Here is a 13709-nt window from a genome sequence, read left to right on the forward strand (position 1 = left end):
ATAAATTATATGATGTTCAAAATGAGGACAAAATCTATTGTGGTAATTTTCACATTTGGCACATTTTCTTTTCAAACTTTGAATCATGTTAATGTAAATGCAATTAACTACACCTGTACTTACTCTACCAGGACCTCATTGCAAACTTTAGGGGAAGTAACGTGAAACTAACATTGAAAACAAACATTCTGACACCAATCAGTTAAAAGTGGAGAGATGGGTCAGAAAAAGTGAATCTAGTTCTGACGAAAAACTGATCATTTGTTTGCAGATGCCATTTGGTGTTATATATATATTTTTTTATTTAATGACATTCAGACATTTTCTTTAGTGTCCAGAAGTGTCTACATTTTTGGGGCTATAGTATACACTAACATCTGCACCATTTTGGACAAAACGGACACATCATTCTCATAATAATTAAAAGCATTTCAGAAATGACAAGTCAGCAGTAAATAAAAGAATGATTTAATAGATTATATCTCCATTTCAAAAGCCTTATTGTACACAAATTATTTGAATTGTTCCAACATACAAGAGCAGCTCTACTGACCTGCTTTACTACAGTTTGAGTCCGGCAGGCAGCCAGACGAGCCTCTACTTGAAACTCGAACACCATCATTTCATACACCCTCTTACAAGCAAGCCCCAGTTTCACACTGGCAGCATGCATGTGAAAAGAAAAAAGAAAAGAAAAGAAAAAGAGGACAGGCACAATAAACATCTCTAGTTTTCTTTAAAAATAAAATCAAATATATAGCATATTCCTATCTGTGTGACAAGCATAAACTTGGTGCAGATGAAAAATGGCAAAAGTGATGAACAAAAAATAAAACAAACGAAAACCACAATAACGAAAAAAAAAAAGAGACGACCTCAGAGATGTTTCTCTGATATCACAGCCTTCAGCAAAACTGAGAAGTCCAGAAATCCCAGAAGACATTGCCACTGGCACTGGTAAGTGAGCAAGTGCAAAGAATGAGTATCTGTATGTGCGCAAACACGTATATGCTGAATATAACTGGACAGAAACAGCCATCAACGGCGGTATACCCCAAACGCAACAAAACTAAAGAAGATGGTGATGCCCACGAGTGAGGCGGTGGCAGGTGCAGTGAAGAACTGCCGGTACTGGATCTGGAAGTACCAGAGCACAGACAGCATAAGCACGAACAGAGGCACCATGAGGCTCCCCACGTTGAGAGCCACATGCACCTGGTCAGCAGCCCGTGCCCCGGCAGGCATGGCCCGTGTGGCATGCTGCGAGATGTGGCAGTGCAGAACACTGTTGTCAGCCAGGTTGAGAGAGGCCATCGTCTGGGCATCGTCCTGAAGGAGCTGGCCCTGATAAATCAGACGTACCTGGTGCTCCTGTCCAGCAAAGTAAGTCCTGAAAATGCAATCAAACAGAAGTTTATATACACACAATTACAAACACCTACACATACTGGTCTGCTTGAATCTGTGCTCACAACAATGCTGCTTGACTTATGAATATTAATAATTACTGTATAACCACAAACAGAAAATGGTTTAAGCAGACCGCCTCACAATACTGTATGAAAATTGTCAGAAATATAGGCTACACTAACAATAATCAATACAATCATAATTCTACCATATAAGAGTGTAAATGAAAAGTAGACTGAGGTTTAAAAAAACTACGTTTGAAAAAAAGAGCATAATTTTGAGCAAAAAGCTGAAAAAAATCACGTTGTTGTCAAAAACTACGTCTGGATTGGATTCAGATCGATGATCAAAACATAGATGGAGTAGATCGAGTCCATCAACAGCCCTAAAGGCTTCACAGTCCTAGAGCTCGTCCTGGGTCAACATTTCATTTGGTAACATTAGCCAGTTTTGATTCGTATGCCGTTTAATATCGATGATCGCATTAATTACATGCATCTGCTTACATATGCAGTCACTTGTTTCTGCTTCTTCTTTGCCTCTGTTTTGATCAGGATATTCAGTACTCTTACAGAAGATGCCTAATAGCGACCCCTACCATATAACACTGAAAACACGGAAAGCCAGAAAATTCCATCAAAGGTGGGGAAAGAATTAAAGTGCCCCTATAATGGATTTTTGAAAATGACCTTTCATGTAGTGTGTAACATAGCTCTAAGTGAATGAAAACATCCTGCAAAGTTTTAAATCTGAAAGTGCACCGTATATAAAGTTATTGTTTTTCAAAAGTAAGAGTCGACTCTGAGTCAATGAAATGAATTGTTTTTCAAACAAGTCATAAGCCGTTTCGTTGTGACGTCAAGACGAAACATAAGCATATTGCCCGCCCACTGATTGTGCGCGCAGACACCAGGGAAAACTTGAACCTCAAACCAGCAGCTGATTCCTGTGGATACTGGATAGCATCATGTCCAGAAGACGCTGTGCTCAACAATGTGAAGGTAAAGCCAGTTTTTTTTTTCACTGCCCAAGGACGAGCATGTGAAGAATCAGTGGTTAAAATTCATCTTTACCACGATATCACAGCAGTATAATCCAAAACTTTTGCTGTGTTCCCTTTATTTTACTGACGACTGCTTCTCAAATCTCAGAGTTCAATGCAGGATTCACAAACCGCTTGCTCTTGAAAGATGGTGTTCAAAATACTTTGAGTTTCATATTGTGTAGGTCTCCTGCTAACTGGCTAACTCACATTATCACTGTCTTAAATACTTCTGCTAATCAGTTTGTGGGCCACTATTACCTATAACTGTGTCTATTAAAGGCAGGGTAGGTAGGTTTTTTCTAAAAAAACTTTTTCCCAAATTTGTTTAAACTGTCTTTATATATTAATACATAATTAAAATGTAAGTACTCTGAAAAGGAGAGTATCAAATTTGAGTGTCTGTAGTCCTCTCAGGGCTGCAATAAACACAGCTACTTATCTCAATTCGGAACGAATGAAATGATTGGCTGGACGACTGTCACTCTCCCTCGCTACCAGTGATGTGCGGGTTGATCCGAAATGAGCGGCCTGCGGTCACCCGCGGTTACCCGCGGTTATGAGGCATCCAAAAATATTTCTAATGATATTCGGGTCGCGGTCGGTCGGGTCGTTTGAAATAAAGATGCCAATTAAACCTTTGTAATTTATATAGTACTAGAGAGCATATGAGCGGAGTGGAGCGGTGAGAATCTCCGCTCATCATCGCTCATGGAAATGTTCGCTCCCCCGCTCAAAGCTACATCAGGCCGCTCCGCTCATCAGCGCTCAACGCAAATTGCTCCGCGCTCCACTCAAATCGCCCCCCGCTCGCTCCAAAAAAGGAAAAAAAAAATCTACATGTATATCACTTTTAGCTTAGACCACAGCCTTACCTCCTAAAGAACTGATGAGCAACAACAACATTTTTCAAATAGAAATGTTTTATTTCAAATTACAAATTAGGCCTATGTAAGAAGGAATATAGCCAAAGTCCTGTAAAATTAAACGAATAAATGGGCCTAATAATATAAATAACAATTATATAAACAAAAATATAGCCTACATAAAAATTTTAAAAGTTTTTTTTTAAACTTTTTTTTTTAAATTTTTAAAAACTATTAGGCCAGAATTTTGATAAGTGAACTTTTGCGCAACGCGCACGATTAAAATTTAAATGGGCGTATATCCATTGTACACACAAACTGCTGTAAAATAAAACGAATAAATGGGCCTAATAATATAAATAAAATTTATATAAACAAAAATATAAAAAAATATACATAAACGTTTCGAAAGTAGGCTAAATTATTAGCCTAACTATTAGGCCAACATTCTTATAACTGAACTTTTGCGCAGCACACAGGATTAAAATTTAAATGGGCTTGTATCAATTGTTTGAATATTACGCTATATTTAATTTACACTTTGTTACAGGTTACTGTATTCAATTTGCTAACCTTTTGCTTTCTTCCCAGCGTGTTCACATCACACTGCATGTTTACGAGAGATGTGTCTTTTTAGATTCCAAAATGAACCTTTACTGACTGGAACGATGTCTCCACATTCGTTTTCTTCTACCACATTATAGTTAGTTTTATATTATAGTAGCCTACACCTGTAGCCTATGACTTCTTATTTTCCTTTTTGAAGTAGCCTACTTTTTGAACTCCATTATTGAGCCAAGTTTTGACTGAAAATAGAATCCATCTTGCAGTCATCAACAGTAGAATGAAGTGGGTCGCACACCGGACGCGCAGCTCAGCGCCGCGCCGCGCCACGTCTAGGACAACTCTCACCTGAAAATCCGTTAGCATCAGCAATTTTCTGATTTCTGTAAATAAATATAAAACTAAATGTATATTGCAGCACGGGGATAAGTCCGTATATACATTAACTACGATTTGAGACACATAAATGTAAATTTAATATAAAACTATGTAAATGGCGCTCTGTGGCGCCGCAGGATTTTGAACACGGTCCTGAGTCAGGCTTGACTGAGCATGCTTCAGAATCGTGGTGTGCGCGGAGCGAAATTGGAGAGGGAAATAGGGCGACGCTCCGTCCTTTTAAAAATGCCTCTCTGCGCTCTGTCCAAAAATGCGGGTCAGGAAGCGGGTCGGGTACAATATTTTCTACTTTTTTTTTTTGCGGTCCGAGTTGCGGGCGGGTTAGTTGAAAACGTCGGTCGGGTGCGGGTTGTTTATGCATTGACCCGCGCATCACTGATGGCTACCACCCCTGCTGCTACAGGAGCTGCCCACATGCGCGCACCCATTTGACTCGAGGAGGCGAAGAGGCACGGAAGCTAGGAAGAATCACAATTATGGCAGAGAAAGAGCAGTCAAAATTCCCAGTACCTGCATATACAGTCAGCGAAGGCAAACAAGGCAAAAAAAGGAAGACAGTGTTCGAAAAGGCTATGACCAAAAAGTCTTTGGATAAAGCAAGAAGTCAGACGAGAGTCGATATCGGCCAACAGTGCTTTCCTCGTGGTTTATTGCAGTTCTGAGAGGACTACAGACACTCGATTTTAATACTCTCTTTTTCAGAGTAAATACATAATTAAAATGTAAGTACTCTGAAAAAGATCGAGTGTCTGTAGTCCAGTTTATACAAATTTGGGAAAAAGTTTTTTAGAAAAAACCTGCCTACATTGCCTTTAATGCAGATTGTCTGTCGTTCTCACTACTTTGAGGAAAGATTAAGCATGGAGCAAGATTTGTTTTACCACCGTTTGTTACATCAGTCATTCACGCTAGGGCTCGGCTAATGTATACATTGCATACATGCACTGTTATTGATACAGTTTCCACGTGTTCGCCGCAATATATTAGAAAAATACTCCGTAAATAAATTAGTACAAGTAAAATAATCGGTTTGTTGATGGACATGCACTTGTTAATGCTGATGGTGAGGAATTACAGTTGCAACATCTTATAATGTGCTTCAAACTGAGTAGTGTATCACTGAGAAACGTCCTGCTCGAGTCGTCCTTGCGATGGAGGTTCTTCCAGTATTTCATCATCGGACTCGCGCTCGCATTGATATGGTAAAATCAACGTCATTGTTCGTTTCTGTGTTTAGTTTACGGTGTAGGAAGCCTCAGGACAGCTGATGTTGTTATGGCAATGGGCGTTTTTGTTTTCGACGCGCGCCACATGCGGTAAACCAATCACGACAGACTGAGCTGTCTGGCCAACCAGAGCAGAGTAGCTCGCGGAAAGGCGGGATTTAGAGAGATTGATTCATCTGACGAGTCGTTTGAGAATCATTGAAAAATGTGGTGATGTGCAAATGTATATTATGAGGAAATTAAACAGTTTTTTGACCTTTGATGCATGTAAAATTGTTGTAGGAGACTCCAAAACAACATTAAGAAACTTTAAAATAGCCTAATAGGGGCACTTTAAATAAAGTGAACAAAACAAATTTCAAGTACAGGACAGGTATACATTGTGAATGCATATAGAACTGGGCTGTTTTTTTGATTCTATATGAAGAATTCAGAAACCCTTGTTAAGGACCGGTGGCCGTTAAGTGAACTGCAGCCAACAAGTCATGGCTTGTGCTCGTACTTGAGCACACGTTACGCAACGTACAAGTGCCTTGATATACTTACGTCAATTTTGTTTTGTTCTTTGCTTAGAAGCAATAAGAAGTTGGAAATACCTTTGCTGTTAGTAAACATCCAGACACCACCCACGCTGCTAAGAGTGGCGTTAAGATGAATATGTAAATAACAAAATAAACAACAGAAATGACAGCGGTGAGAAAACAGCAGTTAATAAAGCATCTGATCATAGCGTCGTAGATATGTTTGAGCAAGCTCTGCATGTCACCGGCATTGTCGACATAAAATGTAATTAAAATTACACTCATGATAGTTTGATTATAAAGTATAGGCCTATTTGAGACTATTGCCTATATAGATCTGGCTCTGAGACTATAGACCTTTTCATTTTCCCGGCAGAAACGTCCCGAGGCCATCACATAAAAATTCGTCTACAGCCTTTCATAAACAATCTAGGAAGTCGGGGAAGGTCTCATTTTTTAAGTTTCATTTCAAGCTGTTTACACATTGGCAATAAAAATAGTGAGTAATCCATGAACATTTCCTATATATTATTTAGCCTCTTTAAATAACAGGGGTTCTAAAAGCAGTTTATGTTGGGTTGAGAATAAAAGAGCTGTTCTTTCATTCTGATTTTATTTTAGCTTTGATATAAAAGCAAAATGAGATGAGATGTAAAAAGTTTACCATATTTAAGTTCAAAACACAATGTCATAAGTCGCAATATGATTTTTTGGTCAAATTGTTTAGCTCCAGACAAACAATTGACAAAGAACAATAATTAATAACAAAAGGCCTCACAGCCTTCAGAACTCCTAAAAAAAAAAGTTCCGAAAAAACTTTCAAGTTCACACCGTGCAAAAATGCAAGTACAAAAATGCATTTTTATTTGTCATCTAAAAATGCTGTGCTGATGCATTTAAACTATTTTAATGGAACATTCTTAGGTAGTTTGGAATAGTTTGGAATAACTGAAGAATTTAAAAACAAACAAAAAAATGAATGAAATAGGCCTACTGTTTTAAATACTATAATTTGCAGAGAATGTAGATATTTTGTAAAGCTGCTCAGCAATGTTTAAATTCCATTTAAAACAGAAGAAAAACTCCACAACAAATGTAGAGGATTGTGCATCGATTTTCCTTGCAAACACACAAGCTGCCTTCCCAATGAATAACTTTTCAAAACTGAAACTCTCCAATCTGACCTCTTAAAAGGGTGCATTCACCTACTGCAAACATGATGTGAACTCCCACACACTCAATGCCTCATGTTTCCACAAGACGTTGAAGGACTGTTCTGCCTGATTTTAATAGAATGGTTACTGCTTGTAAGAATGGATAATTGTGTCTCATGAGGCTCAAGGAGGTCTGTTTTTTTGGTTCACTTTTCTTACTGAAAGAATGGTGCTACACACTGCATAGGAAAGAGAAGTGGTGTTGGAACAAAAGGTCTCTGAACCTTGCTGAAATTTTCTTGGCAGAAACTTTCTTATTGATTGACAAAATGTATGTTGCCTGATGACAATTAGCAGGTAGCCAAGGATACAATTCATATGCAAAACTCAAATAAACACCAAAAATGCTTTCTTAAGGTTACTATACATCTACCATCTTGTTATAAATGTGAAAACAGAAGCAGAAGCATTTAGTACTGAATTGAGGACACCTGTTTAAATCCAATTGAAGTTTTGAATTTGAATTGAGGTACTGTACCAAACAGGACACAGAACAGCAGAAATTTAAAGAGATTGTCCACCCCAAATTTTAAATTCTGTCTTCACTTACTCACCCTCATGTTGTTCCAAACTTATATGACTTTCTTTTTTCTGTGGAAGCCAAAAGAAGATATTTTGAAGAATGTTAGTAGCTAAACAGTTTCATTGACTTTCATTGGACAAAAAATACAATGGAAGTTAATGGGTACTGAAACTGTTTGGTTATCAACATTCTTCCAAGTATTTTCTCTTGTGTTCAGCAGAAAAAAGAAATACATACAGGCTTGGAATGACAAGAGAGAGTAAATGATGATTTGTGGGTGGACTATCCCTTTAAGGACATAGAATTTAAAAAAAAAAATAAAAGAAATTTGCAGACTAGAAACCCTCGCCCTGTTTTGTTTTTAACCCATTTAACCCAAATAGGCTAATTGTTTCCATCTGCTGCAAACTGTATGCTGCCTTGAGTGTCTTATCTTAAATAGAACAAACATTTGACACCAAACTTATATTAGGTTGAGTTGAGTATTCAGTTGCTTACCGTTTAATGTAACCAATCGTGTCTTGAAGATTCACTTGCGCTGTCCTCTCTGTATCATTCAAGAACTTCAACCTGAGCACCATGTTCCTTTGGGTGTCATTCGGTGCTTCTTCGGCCGAAGGCTGTGTGGCACTTGGGGCGCTGGCTGGAGGTTGAGTCGAGGGACCCGCTGATTCTCGATGTCTCAACCCATCCCTCTCAATCCCTGCTTCCTCCAGGAGGCCACCCTCACCTCCTTCAGCCCTACTATCATCCGAGGACTGTCCCACCGCTCCTGCTTCTGTTCCAGGCTCACTCTTATCATTCTCCCTGACACCGCTGGGCGACGAGTCCGTGTTACCCGAGGGGAGTGGGTCCTGGCTGTCAGTCTCTGTGGAGGGGGAGGTCCCTGGGCTGGGTGAGAGGAGGTGTTCAGGGGGTTCAACAGTGTGAGTGGAAGCCCAGGCCAGAACCAGGACGAGCACCAGGAACACCACTCCAAAGAGCAGGGTGACCTCATCACCCACCCCCTCTATTAGAGCCATCCTGGTCTGCTGTGTCCTGGACTAAGGCAACTTCAGACTAGGCACCTACAGCACATGTTCACAATTACTGATCATATTCATGCAGTTCATTATTTCTATCAAATGGAAGGTCTGCATTATGCATCATTCAGGGTTCCTACAGTTTTCAGTAAATATCCTGACCTTTCCAGTCATTACTGGATAAGGCTTTTTTAAAATCAATATTTTTAATCACAGACTATAATCACAGAGATTGCACAGGCATATTTCCATTTATATTAATAGATTTACAACTATAGCTACTTATTACTGGACAAGCACTTTTTGAAGCAATTCTAGAACAATCAATGTTCACTATACAAATTTAAATAGCTTTGAAAGATCTGCCTCATTTTGTCTGTTTAATACCATGACAGTTTCTCTGGATATTTTCATGGTGAAAACTTTATTTACTTATTTACCAATTTTTCCTATAAATTCTAAAACTACATTTCGAATAACTTGATTAAAACACTTTTTAAGGGTACCAAGAGAATAAAGCAATTTTCTCAGAAGAGAAGAAATTCAATAAACTGTTTTCTGACTATTTCATGAAAACACGTTTAAAATTCACATATATTTGCAGGTTTTTCATGACTGTGGGAACCCTGATCATATTAATAAGACATGAAACAAAGATTTGAACTTTTCTGTTGTCTTGGGTGGAACACAAAAACAAATTTCCAGTTTTCTTTTAAAAATAACCAATTTAAAGAAAGTTCCACCTGTGGTCTATACAGGTCAAACCTGACCCTTGTTGGAAGAATTATGATGCTTTTCCACTGCATGGTATGGCTCAGTACGGCACGCTTTGCTTTTCTCACTGCGTGATACGATTCGGCTCGGCTCACTTTGCTTTTCCGCTGCAGTTTAGTACCGCTTCAAAGTGGGTGGGATTGTAGACTGCTCATTAAAGTTGCTGAAAAACTTTTTCATTCCTGGTCGCAATATCCAGCTCTCGCTGGATCCGCTCCTCGGCTACCAACGAGAGGAACGTCTGCACCTCGTCTACTGACCAGTCACCACAATTCAGCCATTTCTTTTTACTTTTCTTTAATTTATTATAATTTTTTTCAAGCAAGTCGTTTTTTAAAAATATTGCGAACAAATAATACCGCAGTGGCTGTTGCTGACTACCGTATTTAAATCTAGCGGGTTTGGTGTCTCGTGTTGCAAATCCAATGACGCTGGTAGTGACGATTCTCTCTGACCAATCAGTGATCTGTAGTGTTTTCACGACACATTTTAGGATCGGTACGGTATGCTTGGAACCTCAACAGAGGTGGTACCATTTAAAGCAAGCCGAACCATGCAGTGGAAGAGTGCCACAAAGTGAGCCGAGCCGTACCGTACCATGCAGTGGAAAAGCATCATTAGTCATGCATGGCCTTTCAGCATTTAACAGCTTTAGATTTGACTCCATATTATTTTACATTTACTAAGATTTAGCCCTCACGCTCATATTGTCTGCTTAAAGGTGCAGTAAGCAATTTCTGAAAAACGCTGTTTAAAGTGGATTGGACAGAGCACCACAACACACTTGTAGCCAATCAGCAGTTAGGGGCGTATACACTGGGGCTGAACGATTAATCGCAATTTACATGTAATCGCACTTAATGGCGAGATGGCTTATCGCGATTTTAAAATCGCAAAGGCTGCGATTATTTTTTATGCGCAGCTTGTCATTGATGTACGGCTCTGTAAACGTTGCTCCATCACTGTGAGTTTGAGTCACTTATAACGTGCATTTGAAAAAACAACACGCGTCAAACATCTTTCCAAAACATGAGAAGCATTTATGAACCTCTTGTCCAACAACAGACTAAATTTAATAACATGCATTTACTCCAAACTCAATTCATAACGACAGTTGAGCATCCTTCTGTGAGATGATGTGCCTTCTTACACAGAATAAGGCAGTCGTGTATTTATAAGTCATGTTTAATCAAAGCGTTTCAATCTTCTGTTAATTCAGCTACAGCGATAGGGATTTCCTGGAATGATGCGCATTATTGTACTTCTGCGGCGGGGCATATTTATCGTGTTTGCATGAGAGCGCCCTCTGGCGTTCAAATGGGGCAGTATTTACTACCAATCAGCCTCACTCCACTGACAAGCTGCACATACAATAATTGCAGCCTTCGCCAAATCGCATGCGGTTTTATTGCGATTAATCGTGCAGCCCTAGTATACACTCATGATGGGGGAGGAGAGAGAGCACAAGAGGGAGATTTGAAGAAAGACTGTAGAAAGAGAGATGGCTGAGAGACATTACAAAAGAGAAAAGTTCAAAAGAATATCACTGGAAAAAGAAGGGTTATGAGCTTTAGGACCCACAGTTATTATAGAACAGCTTTCCAGCGGGAAGGCGTGAAAAAAGGGCGCTGAGGTTGCTTTGTTTCTGCTCCATAAGTGAGTAACATTGGTTTTGTGGGTGTGCTGCTGGCGACTAAAAAACTCTTGCTTTTATATATTCGTGTGCTTATCCTTGTCATGCGTTTGTCATCTTCGCTTTATTTTTCGCTAAGCTTTATTTTGCTTCTGCTATGATGAGATATATAAACTCTTGCATTGTGTGTTTGTGGGGGCGGAGCAATGAAGGGAGGGGTGTGTTTGTTTGGGTTGATTTCAAATATCAACAGTGTTCAACGATGATTCTCAGAAATCGCTTAGGCCTACTGCACCTTTAGGTTACAATGGTAACAAAGATTGATTTGTGAAATATGAATGTGACCTTTAAGATGTACACCATTCAGTAACTAATAGCAGAATGATATAGCCTGGAAGTTATAAAATATGAAATAAAATATGAAATTCCAAAATTTTCATATTATAAAATATGAAATTCCAAAAATTATCGAAAAACCTTTAGCTGAAATTAAAACCTAAATGGTGTTTTTTTTAAATACAAATTCTTACCCCATTAATATTCAATAAGTGTTTATTTTACCCATAAAACCAGAAAAAAAATCCCATCAAGGCTCAAGAGTCATCTTTATATCACTGTACCCAAATCAAGGATTCATGAGTTTGGTAAAGATTGAGATCATCTTTAATTAAGGCAAGACAACAGGTAGCCTAAATAGGGTACACAATTTTAACTAATAGATATCAGCATATTTCCCAAATTGAAGTACAATTGTATTAGACGTTTTCTGAAAGGTTGTGTTTAAATAATCAAGTACGGCATTATCTACATTTCCAGAACAAAAAATCTGAACACTGGACAAAGCCAGATTCAAAATTATTCTTTCATTTTGTAGGCATACTGAAGTAAAGATTTCTGGCTCAGTGTAAAACTAATTTTGAGAAAATGGCCTTTACAGATATGAAGTGTAATTGAAATCTAGAAACGCAAATAGATAAAGTGTACAAAAGTAAACACTTAAATGTGTATTTTGGATGTTTTCTTTCCACTAATTTGAAAGAGGACATGTTATGGAAGCCCAAAATCTCAAAATTGACCAGTGCATGAAAATATGTTTTTTGTCTTGCATTAAAAACTAAAGATAATTAAGCTAATAAACTGGTCTATAAAGTTTACTATGTTTTCCCAGAGCATGACTGTGTAAGCAGTAATAATCTCGGTGTACAGTCCTTTAAACTGTTACAAGCATAAGCCGCAACCTTTGAACACAAAAGCAGTGAAGTGGTCCCTTCAGTAAACCAGATATTTCCCCCCTCTTTAACTGTGGCTGTCAGCAAGTTTCAGGCCATATTTCATGCCTCCTGATAACAGACAGCTCCTCTCATTATGCATGAAGTCAACTGCACAGCACCTTTCTCAAAAGCAAAAAGGGTCAAATATGTTTCTCAGAATATATTTAAAACCTCTAAGACTTCCTTTTACCGATAGAACAAAAGAGGAGAAAGTAGGCAGAATATCAGGGGCTGACCGCCTCAGTCTTTTCAATTTCATGGCATCTTTTTACATACAATGAACGTGAAGAGAGGCTGTCATTCTGCGAAAACATAAATAAAGCCATACAGCGAGACATGAGGGTGAGTAAATGATAACAGACTTTTCATTTTGGGGTGAACTATCGCTTTAAAAGCAATACCTTTTAAATATATATAGATATAATTAAATATATTTAAATAAACAGGTGTGGTGACATGAACAGCAGGTGAATTTGCGCGTCTAAATCATTAAACATAATGTAAAGGTACGAATAAGAACAGGAAATGTCAAAATGTCAACAGCCACGTAGCCATTACCTACAGAAAAAGTTGAAGTTAACTATTTTTTTTTTTTTACAAAAACGTCCAGCTCTCATATTTTCTAAAGCCATGAGTTTAGGGGTCAGGAGCATCAGGTGTGTGTTTATTAGTGAAGCTCTGTCTGTGAACGTACAGGCAGGTGAGCGCTCGCGCACCGCTACAAGCCACGAAACAAGCTCGAGAGCAGCTAACACGCGCTCAACACAGCTGTTACGCCTCAATTGAACGTGTCCTCGAAATTAGTAGAATGAAAACTTTGTAAACAACATATATGAGGCTCCCAAATTACTTACCGTTGTCATATCACTTCGTATGATGGTCCATGATTCACACCGTTTAACGTATGCGCTTCCTGATGGCAGGCTAGAACGATGCCACAAATACTACTTCCGGTTAAAAAATCTCCCTTCAAAATAAAGGTTTATTGGTCTGACGCAAATCCTACAAGTAATAATAGTCAAAAATTAAACCATTTTAATCGATATTTTTTCACCCAAAAATGAAAATCCTGTCAAAATTTACTCAACCACAATTTCTGTCTACAATATACAAATACAATGTCCATATAAACACATGCAATAGAACTCAGCACTTTACCGGTCAAGTGTGCTGCCTGTGCCAATATTGCTTCTGAGTTACATTCAAATGAACATGCACTGCTCCTCAGTTACCACGTGGTGCAT

General features: G+C 38.5%; 1 protein-coding gene across 1 annotated transcript; it reads right to left on the reverse strand.

Annotated features, from left to right (window-relative positions):
* Positions 1–452: 452 nt before the first annotated feature.
* On the reverse strand, positions 453–13653 carry tmub1 (transmembrane and ubiquitin-like domain containing 1). Its single transcript, XM_079875588.1, has 3 exons — positions 13320–13653; positions 8264–8832; positions 453–1390 (listed from the first exon to the last, which is right to left on the reverse strand). Exons 2-3 carry the CDS (start codon positions 8785–8787, stop codon positions 1039–1041), a joined length of 876 nt encoding a protein of 291 aa, XP_079731714.1. The 5' UTR covers positions 8788–8832; positions 13320–13653; the 3' UTR covers positions 453–1038.
* Positions 13654–13709: the final 56 nt, after the last annotated feature.

The sequence above is a fragment of the Squalius cephalus genome (genome assembly GCF_949319135.1).
Source record: "Squalius cephalus genome assembly, chromosome: 7".
NCBI lineage: Eukaryota > Metazoa > Chordata > Actinopteri > Cypriniformes > Leuciscidae > Squalius > Squalius cephalus.